The following is a 20,330-nucleotide window of genomic DNA, read 5'->3' as shown; positions in this document are numbered from 1 at the left end:
TTAATTGTAAACTTTTAATAACATTATAAATTTATTTTAATCATAAGCCTGGAGAGAACTAAACACCAGCCAGACAGACAGATTTTTTCACCGATGCACTATATATTCGTAAATAACATGGAATCTTCCGATTTGAAAATTAAATTAAATTAAAATATCTAATAATATTTATTACTGAAATATATATCTTATATTATGCCATTTAATTACAGTTTAGATGTCTTTAGGTTCATTTTTCAGCTCGACAGCTCGCCAGCTCGTCAGTGGGCATCGAAAAAGAAATAATTGAAACTCATCAAATTTTATTGGTTGTCCGAAGGTGGCTAACCATCATTAATGCCCTTATCACGTATTTCAATGCGACAAAAGACGCACACTTCAGCCACACCCCACTAGCTTTTACTTACCCACCCACACCCACTCCCCTGGACACCCCCATATATTCGTACACTCCATCCATATCTTATACTCCCCCCACTCCAATCTACACCTAAGCAATATAGCTCAAAAGATTTGTCTTAAAATTGCCACCCTTAATTACTTGTAAGCTGCCCACACCTAAGGATTCCAACTCCCCGACGAGGACGACAAGTTCAGGCCGCTTGACTCTGCAATTTTGCAGTGCATTGAGTGACCCACGGCCCATGCATCACTTCGAGACGCCCCAGTGGGGTGCTGCCCACCGCTCTCTGCTGATGCCCGCCGTTGATTAAATTGATGATGTTTGATGACTTCTGAGCTGATTTTGTAGATTTCTTTCATGCCCAACTGGGACGGGCACTGGGGGCGTTGGTCAAGGACCACATATGGCGCACATGTGTTCCTCTGCCACCCCCCGCTCATTACAATGCATTGGACATGCATCAAGACGCCAGGAAGCCAACACGCACTACTGTACAAGGTGCTAGTTAAATTGTTTCTCTGCATACCCTGGTTTCTCTAGAAAGTTTTCATTATAATAGAAAGCATGGCAGTTTGTGTGTTTCACGATTGTCTTGCATCGCTGATGTCTGCTTAATTTTGAGCAACGACTATGTTTCAGCAGATATCGAAACATTCAGATGTTTTGTCATATATTTATTTATTTAGTATCTAAAACTTAATTCTGACATTATCAATAAGTTCTAAATACTGCTTGTAGTAATTTTTTTTTTTTTTTGAAGATTGAGCTTAGCAACTTTTGTTGAACTGTAAACAATTCAAACAATGATTACTTTTTCTTCTCCGAAAATTCTAATATTAAGATCAGAATATATAAGTAGTATACAAAAATGCCTGGTCATATCATACAAAAAAGGTGTACTAACTCTTCATACAAATATTTCGAGTCTTAAGTTAATTTTCCACAAGTTATATAGAAGTCACTATTGAGGAAATATTTCTAAGCAAAAACTTACAAGTTCCATATTTGAAAATTCCATATTACATAGGAATAAAATATAGCGGTAGTGGTCTGTAATTTTTATATAGCATGAAAAGTCAGTTTAGTTGTATTTGTATGTATGTATATACAAGTAAATATATGGTAAGATCATAAAGAATTGCATACCTTTTCTCTACCCACTAATGGAAGTTGCTTTTGCTGGAATCCAACTATTTTGTTGAATAATTTTCTTAAATAAAATGTTTTTCTTTTTTTAAATACACATTTGTTTAACACCATTTTAATGTGAAATATAAACGTTTTTAAGCTACGTAGATATTTTTTTGAGTATTTATTACCATTGAATGGTTCACAAAAAAAATAAAATAAAATAAAGAAAATGCTTTGCGGTAGTCAAGAAGAGGAAAAAATTCCAAATATATAAATTGACAATCATCAATAGTACGGTTTCTTGGAATTTTAGCTCGTATGTACCTTTCTCTTGCCGCTCATGTTCCTGTGCGGTAGGTGGGCTTTGTTAAAAAGTGCGGAAGTGCTGGTAAGTAGAATTAAAATTCTACTTTCCACTCAAAATTAGTTAGCATGACTCCAGTTGTTGCTCAGCTCTGGCTCTTTGGCGGCATTCTTTCAAGCGCCTGCCCTGACCTTAATTAATCTTGGGCGCACAGCTTGACTATGCAACAAATGCGACTGCAACTGCAGCACCAGAACCAGAACCATAACCAGCAACAAGCAACTAGCAGCAAGTAGCACCTACAACGTGGAGTTGCATTCTGTTGCAGTGTGGCCAATGTGATTAATGTGCGGCTGGGTAGGCGTCTCGCAAGTTGCCGCGTGACTGGGCGGATTTTTGTGCACCACGAAGTTGGCTATTTAGGCGACCGGAGGAAATGAGTTGCATGAGTCGCGTTTTCGAATGGGGCGTACTATCAACTAATTGCGCGGCATTGTGCGGCTTAAGCTGTTCAATTTGTGGTGCTGCTGTCGATGCCAAAGATGCCGGCTAGACTGAAAAGTTTTCACACAGCCTCATGAATATGCCAAACGAAATGCGAGACCAAAGTTTTAAAGCAAATTTCAATGTAAATATATCACATGGAATGTTAAAAAGCTCAGAAAACAGCAGGCATGAGTTCAAGTCCCTGCCCTTTGTCCGTTCGATGTCGTTCTCTGTCCTTGTGTGTCGGACTTTCTGTGTCTGTCTGTCTGTCTGTCTGTCTGCCTGTTTGTATGTGTGTGTGTGTGTGTGTGTGTGTTTGTCTGTGACTGTGACAAACTCCTCTAGGGTGCAATATATATCCAAGTGTAATGAAAGTGTGAATACAATTTTAACAAAAAGGAGGTAAAAAGCTCAAATAGAATTTAACCCCAAGCGCATATTTATAGCATGCTTGTCATGGCCCGCTCCTGCCCCCACTTCAACGCCCACATCCACGTCCACGCCCACTCTTGCCACTCACTCAACGTGCAACTCACACGTAAAACAAATACAAATGAGGCAAGTGTGCGAGTGTGCGAGTCGTGTCTTTGTGTCTGCGGTTCGTTGTGCCATATTAACCCTCTATTCGGCGTGTTGAAAATGACCTGAGGTGAAAGAGATTTGCTGTAGCTTTGCATACACCTTCTATCTGTACATACTCGTACATACTTATAGTATGCTTGTACATGGCTGTGAATGTTGTCAGCGCCGGATTTCGGTGTTACAACTTGGCCTGAGGGGCAACTTTAAATGGCAAATTGCAGTGCTAAACGGACAGACAAAGTTATCCGCCCAGTAGCACATATTTAAGTTAGCACTACTAGCTAACATTTATGGTTGAGCCCAGCAATTCCCGCCGAGAGGCGTCTCCGGGATGATTTGAGATGATTAATGATGATGATGAATGAACAAATCTTCTAATTTACAAGTCAGATATTAAAGGTTAATACCACCTGAGTTGGTAAAGTGTAAACTCTCTTTATTGCTTTGATTAAAGGAAAATTGAGTTCATGGAGTGCTGATCTAGCTATTCATATTTGTCGCAGACGGAAATTCAAATATTGAATGACATACAAGTATTCTGTGATAGCGGGTCTGGTGTTCTCCTCTCTTGACTTCCCCAACAGTTCCACTGTGAGTTTCATAATAAAATCTGGTAAATTATTATATGTATAAATATTTTTTAAAAAAATGTTATAGTGTTTTAATATAAATATTTATAGCCTACAAACTCGATGCCAAGAAGGGGTTATACAGAAAGAAATTTCAAGGGAGGCTAAAACTATAAAACTGAGTCATATTGTATTGCAAATAACGATATCAATGTATAATTATTATCTTCTTATGTTTGTTATTATTATTTCTTTTTTAATTTGTTAATATTTATTTTCCTATGAATAAGAAATTTTTAAATCATTTTTTTTAAGTTATAGTTTTTTTTATCACTTTTTATAAAGTTGTTAAAGGTCCATGAAATATTAGAGCTCCTTTGGTAAGAGCTCTTTAAAGAATGATTTTGAATACTGCTACTGCATCATAGATAACATATTTATCTCAGGACTTGTTTTCTCTATTTGGCAGCGGCTTCGAATGAACTCACTCTTTTGACATGGCGATTGACAAGAAAACATTTCCCTTTAGTTGAACTTGCACCCTTTGTTCCAAACAAAGTCAAACTACTTCAAGCGTAGCTCATTTCAAGTATTCCCCTTCTGCTTATCGTCATGACACCCCCGTCATGACACACACATCTACTTAGACACTCGTAGATAGGAACTAAACCGCAAACCAACTGAACCCAAACAATACCAGAGAAACTATAACAATAAAGACCGGAAATTAAAGTGTGAAAACGACAGGAAGTTGCGTTGATTACAAGAGTGAAAGTGTCTGCGTGTGTGTGTGAATAACTGTTTATCTATGACAAATGCCACAAATTTATAGAAAACTTTTGCAGTGCATTTCCAAGTTCTGTCAAAGCCACAGTCAGAGGCAGAGGCAGAGACAGAGCCACAGCCACAGCCAGAGTCGAAACGCCCGCTGTGATTGAATGTTCAACATTTAATTTAAACTTGCCCAAGACCCACACGACTGGGCTGAGATTTGAGACATAATTTATGCACGCACATCAATTCAAATGCATCTAATTTGGTAAACAGACAAAAGAGGCAGCGGCGGCAGAGATGGCGGTGGCGGTGGCGTGTATTTCGTCACACCTGCGTGCCACTAGAGACAGTCGCTGCTGCTGACGTCGGCTTAAAATAGTTTTCATTTGTTTTTTTTTTTTTAGTGCAACATGTGGCATTGGCACTGTGGCAACGACTAAGTCTGCCACTCCGACTGTTCTGTCACGCCAATGCCTCCTAAGTAGCCTGTCTGCATCGGCATTGAAGGCGTGTCGCGTTCGGGAGCGGCGTCTGGGTTTGTGTCGCGCTTCGTTTCCCTACATGCAGCTCATTTAGTTGACATTTATAAACGTCACATAGCGCGCAATGTTTGACAATTAATTATGCACAGATAGTCGTACCAGGCAGCACATCTCAACAGACACCAGATTACGAATAAAACAGTTGCAATGGGTCCTCAGACCGGAATACTATAAACAGACGGTCCGTCTGCAACTTGAACTTGAATTCGGCGCACTCAGTTCCTAGTTGTTAGTTGTGGCATTTAAAATTAGCTGGCGGCATATTTTAATTAATACGGAGTCGTTTTTCCACTTCAATGCAACATTTTCTAAAATGATTGGACAATCTAGGGAGCAGTGGGCTAGGACCAAGACGAAGTAATTAACTGATGCTATTTTTTATTTATTTATTTAGTTATTTATTATTTTTTCATCGACAAACAATGCAGTCGATGTACATAAAAAAATCAATACAATAGAGAACTTAAATTAAGTAAAACTAAAGAGTAGTTTCCGATATCTATACTATATATTTCTGTTCTGATTGAAGGAAATTCTTTATGCAAAGAGTTAGTTGATGAGATTATACTATTTTATTTTGGTGATTGATCTCAACTACTGGTATTTCTCATGTTCTTCGAATTTGCCGAATCAAGATCTTTTTAAAATAAACGCCCAGTTTACAGAGATTGGAATGATCGACTAAAGTTCCTTAATCCTTTGATTGTGGCAATTGAGGTGTATTTTTCAATTCTGTTTTAATTAGTTAGCTATTCTGAAATTCATCCTAATTCGATGCTATTTATCCCAACCTTTATTTAAGTATCTGGATTTTTTGGCATATCTGCAAACTTTCCTAAGATATAGGCAGCCTGAAACACCTTTCAGGCTTGATGCTCTTCGCTTCCAGGAGTCATATTCCCTTTCAATCAGATTCCATGGTTTAGGATTAATTTGATAAAAATTTAATTATTTATAATTCCAAGCTAAAGTCTAAAATGCAGGAAATAATCAATCATAATCAAACGGATGAGTAAGCAAGAAATGTTAGCAAGCATATATATACTCGTAAGAAAATTTAAGAAAGGATTAAAGAATATATAATTAAAGAATTATAATATTTAAATTTTGGTCGTGCATGTTTTTACTTTCGAGTTAAATATTTAATGAATTATTTATCAAATTTAATATTTCTGAAATGAAATGATTAGCAGTATTTTATTAAGAACAGTTGGTAATAACAATGCCCTTATCCCCCAACATCGCCTATATCTTACTTATGCTGTATACAAACGGGACACAAACAAAGTCTTATTCCATAAAAGATAGTTCTGCATTTTCCATTTATAAATACTTGAAGAGTAAATGCGGTCTGTTATTGAATCACTTATAACTTAACTTTAAGTTATGTTGCCTTTCGAGCCAACAATCGAACAATGCGACATAAATTCTGTTAAAATTTGTCTTATCTTGAGCAGTTTCTCTAAATTTGCCAATGGCAGTGTCTCCCTACTCTATTCTCCTAGCTTGCCAATAAGCTGATTTAGCAGAAACTTTACAGCTACTTGAAAATTTTCTAATCCATTGGAACTCCGGCTTAGGTTTAAACTTTTATACTTTCGCTTTATGAGCTAACTTTGGCAGCACGTAATACATTGGAAAAACTCAACACCCTCTCCTTTCAACCTCACCCCCCGAAACTCTCTTGGTATTTGCATCAGGAACAGTTGCCGCCTCACCACACACACACACACACATACACACACACACACGCATTCACAGAAGAGTATAGCAATTCGATGGGCACCTTCTGGTATTTACAGGGAAGTCAGTGTGCAGTTTAAAGCCTCGGCACGTTGCAACCCCCTCGGGGCACACGGCGTACTCATTAATTTACGTAAAATCCACTTAACTTTTTTTTCTAGCTCAATCGCAATAAATTCCACAACTTTGCGCCTCATCAAACGAAATTAATGTTGAAATCTACCATGAGCGAAGTCAGACAATAGAATAGATAGACATCTACATGGCAGTTGGCGACGTGGCGACGCCAACATTTTGGAACATGTGGTCTTATGATGAGCAACAAAACAGTCGAACAGAAACCCAGAAACGCCATCTAACGCCAACCCACCACCCAGTAGCCACCCCCTGAAAGCCTGGGCCAGACAAAGGGTAGCACTAAAATGCAATGATATGCCAGTCAGACATTCGCTTCGCCAGCAGCGCAATTTTTTGCCGCTGAATTCCCTTAAAGCCTCGACCCATTGCCGTTGCCACTACGTGCCGCCAGTCTGGGCCTCATGCCAGTGCAGTGCATAATTTTAGGCAATTGTCAAACAAAACGAAGGGTGGCAGCCAAGAAAATTAGATTTTTACTTGCGCGCAATTGCATAAAGCTGACGCTTCTGTAATCCTCGGAGGACTAAAGAGCACAAGGCGGGTTGAAAGCGGTGGAAATAAATATTCATTGCATACACACAGGCGTTTGTGCTTTAAGCTTTATGGCGCTTACCTCTGCTGCCCAAAACGGCCTTTGGACTGGGGTGGCTTTCCACTTTTTCTTCTTCTACCATGCTTTTCAAGGTTATTGCCAAATTTTGGGGCGGTAGCAATTATATTTGCCACCCAACCAATGTCCTTGCCGCCCTCCCGTGAGTGTATGTATGTAGTATGTATGTATGTGTGTGTGAACTCCCCAAATCGTTTGTGTCCTTGCGGCCGCCCCTTTTGACGTTGGGCATTCTTCAAGGGTGTCGAACTATAAATTGTACCTTTTGTTGCATTTTTCGCTTAAATTCGATGGGAAGCTTAAGCTCGAAGCTTGCCACCCTCTAGGCCTGTCATGTCTTTAATAAATGTTTGAATGTTTCGTTGCGAGATTAAGGAGATTCCCTTTATGGCATGAGTAATGATGGATGCACAGCGTGCACGTTTGTGTCAGGTGTGTGGGCGGGGATGAGTGAGGCTCAAAGCTAAGCAAATCATGCGGACTCTAAATGCTACACATACTTACGCGCTTTAAAAAATGATCAATTCAATTATATTCGAGCTAGACATAAGATATAAGAGAATTGAAATTGTAGAACCTGGAATGTGTTTCAATCGAAATAAATAAATATGCTACATATAATCTATGTAAGACAATAAAGAATAATAAGGAAAGTATGATATATATAGGGGAATATTAGACAACTATTTATCGCTGCCTTAAATATTGAAGTACTGTCTGTGAGTCCTCTAAATTAACATTCATTATACTTGTAGAACTCTCGAGACCTATTACCTTTAAAAATAAAATTATATTAATATTTACAAAATTATAAATAAATCAAAATATTTAAATGGGTGTTCAGTTTAATGTTTTCAGTTGAAAATATTTAAAAACAAAAGCCTTTAAACATACAATTATATACATTTTGTAAATAAAATTAATACATAAATACGTGTTCAGTTTAATGTTTTATCATTTCCATTTATCATTTTATTATTATTACTTCATCTTCTGCATCAAAATAAAAATACAATTAGATAACTAATCTTGCAGTGCATACAAGTATGTTATAGATCTTTAAGCAGAGTAACATTAAGCTCAACTTCCACTAAATTATAGGTCTCAAAACCTGCTTGCAGATTTGATGTGTCAATAATGAAAATATCAGATATCAGAGCTTAGATATTCATTGAAGACTGCTGTTTAATTATTAATTAATTTAAATGCTATTTAATGAGCTTTAATCATGTTCATTTTTTTTTTTTACAACTTTTTAATAGGATTTCGCTCAAATTAATTTCTTGTAGAAATTATCCTTCTCACTTTTTTATTTACATTCCCATTTATATTTAAAGGTATAATGTGAGTTTTTACTAGTCATTCCTAAAGAGCTTCTATACATTATTGAAATTTAAATAATTTTAAAAATTAGTTATTCTTGGGATTGGATTAATTTTCCTATAATCTGTCATCGATAGTTCTTTTCATTAGATGTATTTTCAGAATCTTAAATACCCTATACATTTGCAAATATTTAACATAGTATGGAGTATAAAAACTACACTCTCTGTCTTATAACCTGTCTTCGATAGTTTTTTTCATTAAAAGCATTTTTTAAGAACCTAAAATACCCATACATTTATATATATTTAATACAGTATGTCTTATAATCTGTCATCAATAATTATTTTCATTAGAAGCATTTTTAAGAACCTTAAATACCCTATACATTTGCATATTTTTAACATAGTATGGAGCATAAAAACTACACTCTCTGCCATTTATGCGGCATCCACAAACTTAAGCGTCAACATAAATTTCACTTATCAAACTTTTTCGCAGCTCAAAGCAAAAATCAAGCATAAAAAGCTGACAGACTTTATTGCACAGATACTGGCACGAGAACTCACGCAGAAAGGCAGGAAGGCTGGCAAGCAGGCAGCAGGCAGCAGGCGGCCAAAAGCAAACTAAGAGAAAATTAAATGTCTTTTGTCAACAGGCGGCGACAACCGAAAACGCAAAAGGAATAAAATAAAATAGGAATGAACCCGAAGCAGCGTCCACGCTACAACAATGACGCACTTTTCGGCCAGAGCTTTGTCCACTTTGATATGCATTAAAGGAGGATTGGGAAGTGGCGGCGGAAAGGGGGCAGCAGGACTTCGACGCACTCCAATGGCGGACAGAGAAATCTCACTGTGCAAACTGGCATCATAATGGGCCACTTATCATGGCAATCACTCAGCAGGCCCCAGCATCTGAAGCAGCCGCCAGCGTGCCACAAAATGCAGCTGCAGGCACTCCACTTCCACAATCCTCGCCCATTTCCATGTCCACATCCATGTCCACGTCCACCCTTGCTATCTGTTGTGCCCGCTTTGCTTTGCTTTACTACTTTTCGATACTCAATCGTCGTTGCCTTTTAATACTTTGCGCAAACACATTAAATGGAAATTTTGTGCATTGCAAGAAGGCGGCGGGAAGTATGTTGATGGGCACGTCGATGGGGCATTCGCATTCGCATTCGCACTCGCACCCTCAACCAATACCCTCACAAAAAAATAAAAAGAAGAAAAGCAAAGCATACGCAAAGTGCCGGCATTTCCACAGCAAACGCATTTTTCATGTGACATTTTCCGCTGCTTGTTGCCAGCCTCCCTGTCTCGCTTTTCCTCTGCTCCTCTTTAGCTTTCACTGTCTCTTCGTCCACCAGGCTGGCAGTCCGTTTGCGTGCAAAGGGAAAATAAACTTTCACTCAAACCCTCGAAGGGGGCCCGCACAGTGCCCGTTGCCGAGCCCGCTGTGTTTCTGTTGTTTGATCTTGCTACTGTTTTTTGCCCAATCCTTGCGTCAATATGCCCGAAAACTGTTTTTTCTGAAGTGTTTTATAAATAAAATGCCGAAGCTTTTTGCTGCTTTATTCGTCTCCCAGCTTGGTGTGGCTGCCACACAAAAATGTTTACTTTGAAAATTGCTGTGATTCCGAACGAGTTCTTTGCATTCGCATCTATTGCTATACTTGTATGTGTATGTTTGGGGACTTGGCCAGCAAACCAGCAAAATGAAAGGAAAGAAATTTGAGTGCCGTATCTTAGGAGTGAATTTGAAATTGAATGATTGTTGAATTAGCAGATTAAATGTATTCCACTCTCCCCCCTTCCCCCACCCACCTTAAAGTGGTTCCTAAGCGCTTACTGAACCGATTCTGAAGAGATTTAAATACTTGCATATGTTATCTGTTTACATTCGATTTTGTTTATGTGACCCATTATTTATTGGAGCATTATAATGCGATACATGGCCAAATGTTTAGCAACTTATGTAATATTGAACTCAGTGTTTAACCAATATTTTGAATAAAATATTCATATTCCAAAGTGAGTATTCATGTATAAATGGTTCAAAATTTAGGTATTATTATACTCCTGTGCCTAAATATGGTAATTAGGTTTAGCAGCTCGAGCTTCATTTTATATGAATGCTTTAAATTTGAATGAAGAGCAAACTGAAGAAAGTGATTACAAAGATAACATACTTGTAAAAGTATAAAAATGCTATTTAATTAAAATACTATATAGCTTGTTTGAAATATCTCAAGGTCATGGTTAACAATTTGTAATCTACTTAGTTCATGGAATCTTCACAACTAAACATTTACCGTACTGATATCGCCTACATTCGGCTGACTTTCATAATACCAAAATTGAAGGTAATATACAGTATACAGTCCGGCCAAGAGAGGTTTTCTTTCAAATTTGATGTGTTCGCATTCGCGTCCGGCCCAGAGAGGCTTTAGTTAGAATTTCTCGTCCGGTCAAAAGAGTTTTGGCACAAGAGTGGTGAACTTGCTCTAAAAAGTACACCAAAACGAATGTTCTACAAAAAGTGACCGTCTAAGAGGGGTGTCCAGTTAAAGGGGTGTCCGTTAAGAGAGTTTTCACTGTATTGTGCAAGTTATTGTCTAAGATATGCTGTCTAGTGTTGTTAATCTTTTTTATGATTTTAAGTGCACTTTAAACAGCATAGTGCCCCATATTCAGAGTGCGGACTTATATTCAAGCACTTTTCACGTACAAGTTCTTCACAGTTCTGCATCATGTACGACAGTGAAGCACTTGAATCGTCAGCAACAGTTCCTATGCTGCGTCTGCGTTGCCCGACAGCAGGAGAATGGTTGCCACTGACGCAGGATTGGAGTGAACTGGAACTCCTCCTGGAGAGGAACTGCGAGCGCATTGGGGCTTTCGAGACGCGTGCCGACGACGTGTTTGTGGTGACATTCATGAAGTGCGGCACTACTTGGATGCAGGAGCTGGCCTGGCTCCTGTTAAACAAACTAGACTATGAAGGGTCAAAGCAAAGTTATGTGATGGACCGCAGCAAATTCTTAGAGCAAGTGCTGGGGATATATACTCGTAGATATGTTCTGGTCATCTCATGGACAAAGAGAGCATAACTGCTTGTAATAATATGTCCAGTCCTCGCCTCATCAAGTCCCATTTACCAGCCCAATTGTTGCCCCGAGAAATGTTAAGGATGTGGCAGTCTCCTGTTTTAAGTTCGTGCTAGGTATAAATATTTGGAATGGGAGTATATCTGATTTTGTGGATGTGTATATAAATTATAAGATCGGATACACTCCTTTCTGGGCACACATTGTTGACTTTTGGCGCATGAGGAATGAGCCCAACATTTTCTTTGTCACGTATGAGGAGATGAAAAAGGATTTGGAAGTGTTGTGAAAAGGCTGAGCATCTTTTTGGAGATCAATGAGTTAAGCAAATTAGAAATGAAGGAATTGTTGCACCATTTGTCCTTTGATAATATGAAAGGTAATGTTTCTGTAAGGCTCTGTAAATGAAGTTAATCTTATTAAAATTATGAATATAATCCATATAATTCTTACTGATTGACAGCTATTTGAATAATTTCTGTTGACTTTATTCAGTCTCCCTATGTCGACAAAAGATAATATTAATAAAACGCTTTTCATATGTACAAGAGACCAAATTTTTATTGTAACAGGTAAGAGCGAACGCCCCTCTTTGCAAATTTATTTGTGCTTACGCCCTTGGGAACAAGTCAGAGTACTTACACGCCGTTGCACCCCCCTCCCCCCCTACAAAAAAGTTTGCCATATAAATTCGACCACCGGCTCATTATTATGACGCACTATTTCGCCTTTAAATGGATCTGAGTTGGATTTGTTGAAGTTTTTTCATTGATCATATGCATAAGTTATTTTTTAAATGCATCGTGCATTATTTAATCAAAATATGAATTTTTTGGCCCCCCCTTTGGTAAAAGCTGCCTACGCCCTTGCTTACACGTGAACACTTTCTTATTACCATGGACAAACACTATGCTCGTTTCTACCCAGCAAAAAAAAAAATACAAATACCTAGTTTAAATATTAGGTTTTTTCAAACTGACTAGATAATCAAGAGAGGAGGTAATAAAGGACAAGCAACTGATAAAACTTTTATCTGGAGATTACATTTTTTAGAAATTCCGCTTAGTCAGTCTACAATTTGCAAAGCAGACGTCCGCATCGTCCTCCGGAAAAACCTTTGAGTCGTAAGCCGCAGGTGGCAATGTTACATTAACCTTGCACAGTTGCAGGTACGATTGGAGCAGGGTTGGAGCTACCACTAGTGCGTGCTGGCTGGGAAACACGTGCGGGTGACGTGTTTGTGGTAACATTTCAAGGGAGTAGCAAAACTTTAATACTGTGGCTGGCCTCAGTAGCTTGCTGCTTTCTAACTTGTTTTAAGACCTTGCCAAGGCCAATGCTGTGAATGTTTTGATGAAGCGTGAGGAAATATAGGTTGAGTTCATTAGTATCTCTTAATAGATCTGCAGCCTGTAATTATGGCGATTGTAATCAATTTCTTTTACCTTATACCTCTACCTTTTCACTTTCTGAACTGACACTCTCGTCTACTACTTATGTTGCAGAAACAAACTTAAGGCACAACTTTCAGAAAGTAATATAATATTTTATACTATTGGTGGATTGAAGTATTTTATCTGCAGCACTGATCTCTGGCAAGATAATGAATTTACAAAGTAAAAAATAATTAAATTTTAGGCCAAAATGTTTACATCGCACCCTGTTTAAAGTTCCTGCATCACGGTTTTTTTGATGAAAAAATGAATAAAAAATCAATCAAATGAAATCCATTTTTTTGTTGTGATTTTTAAGATGCATTAATTATTCCCATTTCCATTGTTTGCAATTAATATTTAATTATTAAGTAATTCTTAGAATTTCGAACTCAAATTTGGTAATTACATCCAGTTAGGAGCAATGTGTGTTAAGTTTCATCATGATAAGTTATTTATGAAGAAAGTTATAGCCATAAAGGTATTCTCTCTGTACTGATTCTGATGTAAATGTACAATGTGGAAACTGTACATTTAGATATGTGTCCACTTATGTATGTATATATTGCACTATTTTTTTAATTTTTCCTTTTCTGTGTGTGTGTGTACAGGGTATTTAAGAGTTGAGTCCGCTCGTCTCTAGCACTCCTTTATTGTTTTCATATTACTAGCACATTATAGATAATAATATACTATTGTATATAGTGGAAGTAATTATCAATAGAGTGTTGTTTTGCAAGATGCGCATGAGAATCATTTTATAATGCCCATTAAGTTAATCTTTAATATAATTTTAATTGCTATTTAAACAGCACATTGCCCCACATTAAAGTGCGGACTTCTATTTAAGCACTTTTCACGTACAATTTCTTCCCAGTTCTGCATCATGTACGACACTGAAGCACTGGAAACATTAGCAACAGGTCCTATGCTGCGTCTGCGTTGTCCGACAGCAGGAGAATGGTTGCCACTGACGCAGGATTGGAGCGAACGATGGTGCACGTTGCCCCAATTGTACGTGGATAGGAACTGCGAACGCATTGGGGCTTTCGAGACGCGCGCCGACGATGTGTTTGTGGTGACATTCATGAAGTGCGGCACTACTTGGATGCAGGAGCTGGCCTGGCTCCTGTTAAACAAACTAGACTATGAAGGGTCAAAGCAAAGTTATGTGATGGAGCGCAGCAAATTCTTAGAGCAAGTGCTGGGGATATATACTCGTATATATGTTCTGGTCATCTCATAATAGCCTTTTTATTGCAGGTACTCTGCCATGGGTGCAATGGTGGACAAAGATAGCATAACTGCTTGTAATAATATGTCCAGTCCTCGCCTCATCAAGTCCCATTTACCAGCCCAATTGTTGCCCCCAGAAGTTTGGTTAAAGAAACGGAAAATCATTTATGTTGCCCGTAATGTGAAGGATGTGGTGGTCTCCTCTTTTAATTTTGTGCGAGGACTAAATATGTGGAATGGAAGCATCGCTGAGTTCGTGGATGAGTTTATAAATAATAAGATCGCATACACATCCTTCTGGGCACACATTGTTGACTTTTGGCGCATGAGGAATGAGCCCAACATTTTCTTTGTCACGTATGAGGAGATGAAAAAGGATTTGGAAAGTGTTGTGAAAAGGCTGTGCATCTTCTTGGAGATCAATGAGTTAAGCAAATTAGAAATGAAGGAATTGTTGCACCATTTGTCCTTTGATAATATGAAAGGTAAAGTTTCTGCAAGGCTCTGTAAATTTAGTTAATCTTATTAAAATTATGAATATAATCCACATAATCCTTAGCACACCAGTACACCAACTTGACGGGTCTTCTGAAGCAGTCCTATGAAATCAACGAAAACTTTGAGTATGCATAGAATTTTAAATTATCAATCAATTAATGTTCTTTTTAGTTTCATGCGACGAGGCATTGTGGGGTCTTTTAAAGATGAACTTAGTGACGATCATAGGAAGAAGTTGGACAAGTGGACCAACGATATTCTCCAGCAATATGGTATAAAGGAATCTGATATTTTCGGTGATTTTTAATTCAGTATGATACAATTTTTCCATTTATATTTGAGTCCATTTTTCTTAAGAAACTCCGCTTCCTCTTCCAAAATAGATTGCATTTAATTTAACTAATTAACTGGTTTTTTCTTCATCCATACTATTTTTGTTTGAGGCTTTTCAATAAAACTTAAAATTTTCGCTGGGTGTTTGAGCTTGAAAACTTATTCATTTATTGGTAAGAATAAATTGTTGTTTGACAGCTAGGTGAATAGTTCCCGTTGATTTCATTCACAGATGTAGTTTCAAGTTTCTAATAACTAATTAAAATTAATGTGGATGCAGAAATGAATAAATGGAACGAAAGATTTTTGTGTATTTTAGGGCGTATTAATTATTCCCATTTCCACTGTCCGCAATTATTATTTAAGTGCTCATTTAGTTTCCCTACACTGAAGAAAAAACTAGATTACTCAACTTAATTTGAGAAATATATAGTATATGATGAAGGACTATGAATTTTCATTCTTAGATTTAATACTATTTAGTTCTAGTAATAAAGTTGTTAAACAGTCGTATCGTATTTCAGTTTTATAAGATGTAGAATATATTTGGAGACTTGCTTGTTGAATTGGAGCCCTGGTAAGGCTTCACACATGTTAAACCATTTCATTACTTTTCCACGCCTCAATTGATAATTGAAATTGAACATGAATCGTCAAATTTACTATAGTTTTCCTTATCAGTTAAAGTATTAAGTTAGTATAGTTCGCATGAAGTGTACACAGTTTAGCACAAGGCGACGCATTCGTAGAGCCATGAGGTATGGTCTGCACTTTGAAAATTTCCAAAATACACTGCTCGGACTGTGCCTTTTGCTTGGCTTGCCGCTGTTATTGCTTCTCTTTAAGATGCACGGGGAACTGCGTGATTGGCACGCATATTTCGGAGTCCTCACGCGGCCTGGTTTGGGAGAAATGGGGAATCCCGCCAGGGTCAATATGAGCTTTGAAGAGCTGGCGGCCTTTCAGCTGAAATGGGAGAATGGTTACAATGGCTGGCTGGCTGAGAGAATTTCAGTGAAACGGAAGCTGCCGGACTTACGCGAGAAGCGCTGCCTGGATTCTAATTATACAGAACTATTGGGAGAGGTTGCCATTATAATTGTTTACCGAAACGAATTGCTGGCCATGCTGATGCGCACGCTGCACAGTATTTTCGATCGCACCACAAGATATCTAATTTTAGAGCTCTTGATTATTGACGAGGAAAGCGACATGGATGAGCTAAGTATACAAGCCTTTGACGGATATATTAAGCAACATTTCGGGCCAACTGTACGTATTTTTCACCTGCCCGAGCCCGTCGGCCTGATACGAGCCCGCAACTTCGCAGCTGAGGAGGCGAATGCCGATATATTGGTCTTCGTCGATGTGCATGTTGAGGTCACAGAAGGCTGGCTAGAGCCATTATTGCAGCCCATATCGCTGAATAGGAAAACTGTGACCATGCCAATGTTGGATCGCATCGATAATCAAAACTTTGCATACAGGCGCAGTGCTGAGCGACGTACCCTCTTCGATTGGAGTCTGAGACAACGAAAGGTGCCGCTTTCATCGGAGCAGGTCAAAGATTTACCCTCGCCGTTCGAAACGCCATTGATAGAGGACGCCATGTTTGCCATTGCCACCTCGTACTTTGACGATTTGCAACATTACGACAGGGAGATGAGGGGATCGGAAGGCGCCAATCTTGAGCTAAGCTTCAAGGTGTGGCGGTGTGGTGGGCGTGTCCTGAAAGTCCCGTGCTCCAGAGTTGGTTATTTGTACCGCCAGGAGACAAGTTATAAACAGCTCTACGGAAATATGCACGAAATGGGAGGTGAACGCTACAAGGTAAGCCATATGAGCACTACCTGGCACATAATAATCAATTCAGTATCTGTAGAACTACAAGCGCATCGTAGAGACTTGGCTGGATAACTACAAGGATCAGGTCTACCGATATCAGCCGCAAATCAAAGCCGCTCTGGAGGGTAACCTAGCCGCACAGTTCGATTGGCGAAATGTTTCAGACTGCAAGTCTTTCGACTGGTATTTGGAAAATGTAGCTCCCGATTTATTACAGTATTTCCCCGATATACCACGTCCCGACTTTGCGCTCGGATCGATTCGACCTCTGAAGTACCCTCGGCTCTGTCTAACTGGCGATCTGCGCAGGCGCAGCATAAGTCTCGAGCGCTGCAATCAGCTGCCTTCGCAAAATTGGACATGGAGCTATATGATGGACATACGTTTGAATGGCGATATGTGTCTGGAGCTTCGATATGAATTGCCTAGGATTGGATTGGGTCTTGGTGTGTGCCATAATCTGGGTGGCCCTCAGTTTTGGCGCTACAATGAGCAGACCAAGCACCTCATAAGCAGTTACAAGTGTCTGCACTTCAATGAGACACAGCCTAATACACCTTATATGGATCAATGCAATGTTTCGAATTCAATGCAGCAATGGGTATTAGAGGTTTTGCAAAAATCGATAATGGACAAACGTAAGACATAACATTGTTAGAGAGTAGGGAAAGTGGTTTTACTTAAGTTAGCTCATTATTTAAGCAAATGGAATACTAGTTTATGAATTTATTAGGCTAAGTTTCATTTCCTTCTTTGAAGTTTTATTCTTAATATTAAACCGTGGGTGCACATATTTTTATGCTCTCATCCATGATGTTGTTGGTAATGCCAGAAAAGAACCAATGCTGAGATGTTTCTGCAGCATTGCAATATTCGAAAAACACATCCTTTACTATGGGATCTACTTGCAAGCAAGCTAAACCATTTAAAACGAAGCCTCTCTGCAGCGTGTCGTAAGACCAGTTGGCAGATTCAAAGTCCGAGCTGCAATTATCAGCGATCAGATGAGCATTCCTCATGCCGAGACATAAGTTTCCCTGCTGCAGGTGGCAGCTGTGGGTGAACACCCACTTTTGTGATGACAAAGGGGCACATGTGGTCAGGAGCGTATCCTTATTTCGGGAATCCAAACACAGCGTTGGCTGAGCAAGAGACTGTATTCTGCCCTCGCCGAAGTTTCCCAGGGTCAGAGGTAGCCACTGATACTGAAATTTATGCACCACATTTTGCCAAAACCAGCTAAAGGGCTTGCACTTTAAGCTGCGGCGTAGCCTGTACTGTTGCCTCAGATCACCGGGTTGGGCGTACTTTAAAACGAACACACGATCGTACACCTGTGACTTGAATTCATCGAACCACACCTCAACAATGCGTTTGTAGTTCTGCAAATCCGTTAGCAATAGAAATGTGATCGAACTAGAAATAAGCTGCCACTTACGCGTCGCACAATCGCACTGCGATTCCTATTCTGTACATAGCCAGCGTCCTGTTTCTTTATGTGACCGAGTCGGGAACAAGGCACCAACAGCACGCGACCGCCACAAAGCCAAGACTTGAGACTGAGCTCTAGAGAGGCGCCCTCTGCTCCGGACAAAGCAGCATCATAGCCACCCAATCGCCAGAACCATGAACGATGAATGGCAACCGCTGGGCCAGCCAGTACGGGCGTCTCGAACGGGGCAGGCAGCGATTTCCGCTTACTGTCGCTTAGGTTCAACCGAACATCTTGTAGGTGCCAGTTAAAGCCCAGATTCTGCAGTTCCACCGGCTCATAGGCAAAGCTATCGTGCTGGATTAGGTCCACAACTGGTTGTGTGATCGTATGATTGTCCAATGCAATGGGCGCCAGTAGAGGCGGCAGCCAACCCACGTTCACTTCCACGTGTGCGTCCAGAAATATAAGAATGTCGGCTGTGGCTACACGAGCTGCCCGAAGGCGAGCGGCGACTATGCCGCTCTCTGATTCTTGCTGCAACAGATTTACTTTCGTAAACTTCGCCCTAATATAGGTCTCCAGCTGCTCATCCGACTTTGGATCGTCGTTTATCAGAATGACTTGATGCAGCAGTTGAGCTTCAGTCCGTTCGTAGATGCTGTGGAGTGCACGCAGAAGTGTGTTTGGATGCTCCTTCTGATAGCCTATGATGATGCTGACACCGGGCAAGGAATTGGAGTGCGCATTGTTCCTACAGCTGTGTTGGGATTGAAGATTTGAATTTCATTTTGGATAACATCTCTACTAACCGCCCATCCCGACTGTCGTTCAACTGACGACTCAAAGGCAAGCGCTCCGACAACCAACCATTATATAAGTATCTTTTCTGTTGCCGCTTATAGTCCTCTTCATCTTTTGGAGTCATGTAAAGGTGAGCACCACGTCCATATAAGCCCAGATCAGGTATCACCAGAGCTTCGTAGTTAACGACTGCCAGATCAATATGATTTGTGCGGACTAACCAAACTAAAAAAGCACTTGATATTAAGAGAGCTACTAGTTTTAAGAAGCTGGATACGAAACGTCGTGTTCGGCGCAAAGACAAGCTAAACATTATTGATTGGCAATACACAGCAAATTGTTCTACTTAACTAAATCACAATATTTAAATGGTTCATTTATTGGTCTTGCAAGGGCTACAAACACATAAAATAGCTGCTTCGATTTGGAACTGTAACAAAATTTGTGCTTTAATATTAAAGATGAATCTTTGTATCTTAAATAACAGACTGCATTTTATAACACAAAGTTCAAACATTTCTTAGGAAGCCACAAATGTGAATACATAATAAGTATATAGGATTTAAATAATAATAAACTGAAGAAATGAAAACATTAATTTCCGAATGAAAATAGTCGCACTGAATTGAAAAAGCTTCCGAGCAACGCAACCCATTGTACAAGAATACGAAAAGAACTTCGATTTGAATTTCATTAATTTATATCTTTTGTCAACTCTGAGTTAAGTAGAGGAGGAGTACCAACATGTCTGTAAATATTTAGTTTAAGACTAATTACAACATTTAGACTATCAAAAACTCCTACTATACACAAAAATTGCACAATTTGTTTGTTTTGTTTTGTTAAGTAGCGATCAATTTAAAATTTCATGGTCGAAAAGCCTTAACTACGCTTTGAAACTTTTCCTATAACATCAGTTTATATTGTGTTTCCAAATATCGATGACGTTCGGGGCTCTATATCTATTGATTTTTCATGGTGCTGCCGTAAGTATCAATGCTTAATTATTAGAAGGATACATGGGTGCCTCCA

At 39.1% G+C, this 20,330-nt stretch overlaps 2 protein-coding genes across 3 annotated transcripts in view; one reads left to right on the top strand and one right to left on the bottom strand.

Moving 5' to 3' along the window:
• The window catches only part of LOC115622254 (glycoprotein-N-acetylgalactosamine 3-beta-galactosyltransferase 1-like), a 50,594-nt gene that overhangs the window by 14,206 nt on the left and 16,058 nt on the right, over window positions 1-20,330 (bottom strand). The gene's annotated exons all lie outside the window — the stretch shown is intronic.
• LOC115622620 (sulfotransferase 1C1-like) lies at window positions 12,795-15,287 on the top strand. 2 transcript variants are annotated; one of them, XM_030516621.1, is made up of 5 exons: window positions 12,795-12,886; window positions 14,028-14,347; window positions 14,414-14,871; window positions 14,946-15,009; window positions 15,056-15,287. In XM_030516621.1, the coding sequence occupies exons 2-5, from the start codon at window positions 14,037-14,039 to the stop codon at window positions 15,189-15,191; spliced, it is 969 nt and encodes a 322-aa protein (XP_030372481.1). In that variant the 5' UTR covers window positions 12,795-12,886; window positions 14,028-14,036; the 3' UTR covers window positions 15,192-15,287. The 2 variants fall into 2 exon arrangements, with proteins under 2 accessions (XP_030372481.1, XP_030372482.1); XM_030516622.1 differs by lacking the exon at window positions 12,795-12,886 and having other exon boundaries at window positions 14,229-14,351.

Source organism: Scaptodrosophila lebanonensis, unplaced genomic scaffold, assembly GCF_003285725.1.
Source record: "Scaptodrosophila lebanonensis strain 11010-0011.00,11010-0021.00 unplaced genomic scaffold, SlebRS2 tig00000043-arrow-pilon, whole genome shotgun sequence".
Lineage (NCBI taxonomy): Eukaryota > Metazoa > Arthropoda > Insecta > Diptera > Drosophilidae > Scaptodrosophila > Scaptodrosophila lebanonensis.
Note: the sequence above shows the minus strand (reverse complement) of the source record. Positions and strands in the feature narration are given on the sequence as shown.

What these genes read in the sequence shown, in the direction of transcription:
- LOC115622620 (XM_030516621.1), top strand. Translation starts at nt 14,037, where the DNA reads ATGTACGACACTGAAGCACTGGAAACATTAGCAACAGGTCCTATGCTG. An exon ending in GAGCGCAGCAAATTCTTAGA is followed by an intron (nt 14,348 to 14,413) that starts GCAAGTGCTGGG and finishes TTTTTATTGCAG; the next exon opens with GTACTCTGCCATGGGTGCAA. An exon ending in GTCCTTTGATAATATGAAAG is followed by an intron (nt 14,872 to 14,945) that starts GTAAAGTTTCTG and finishes CATAATCCTTAG; the next exon opens with CACACCAGTACACCAACTTG.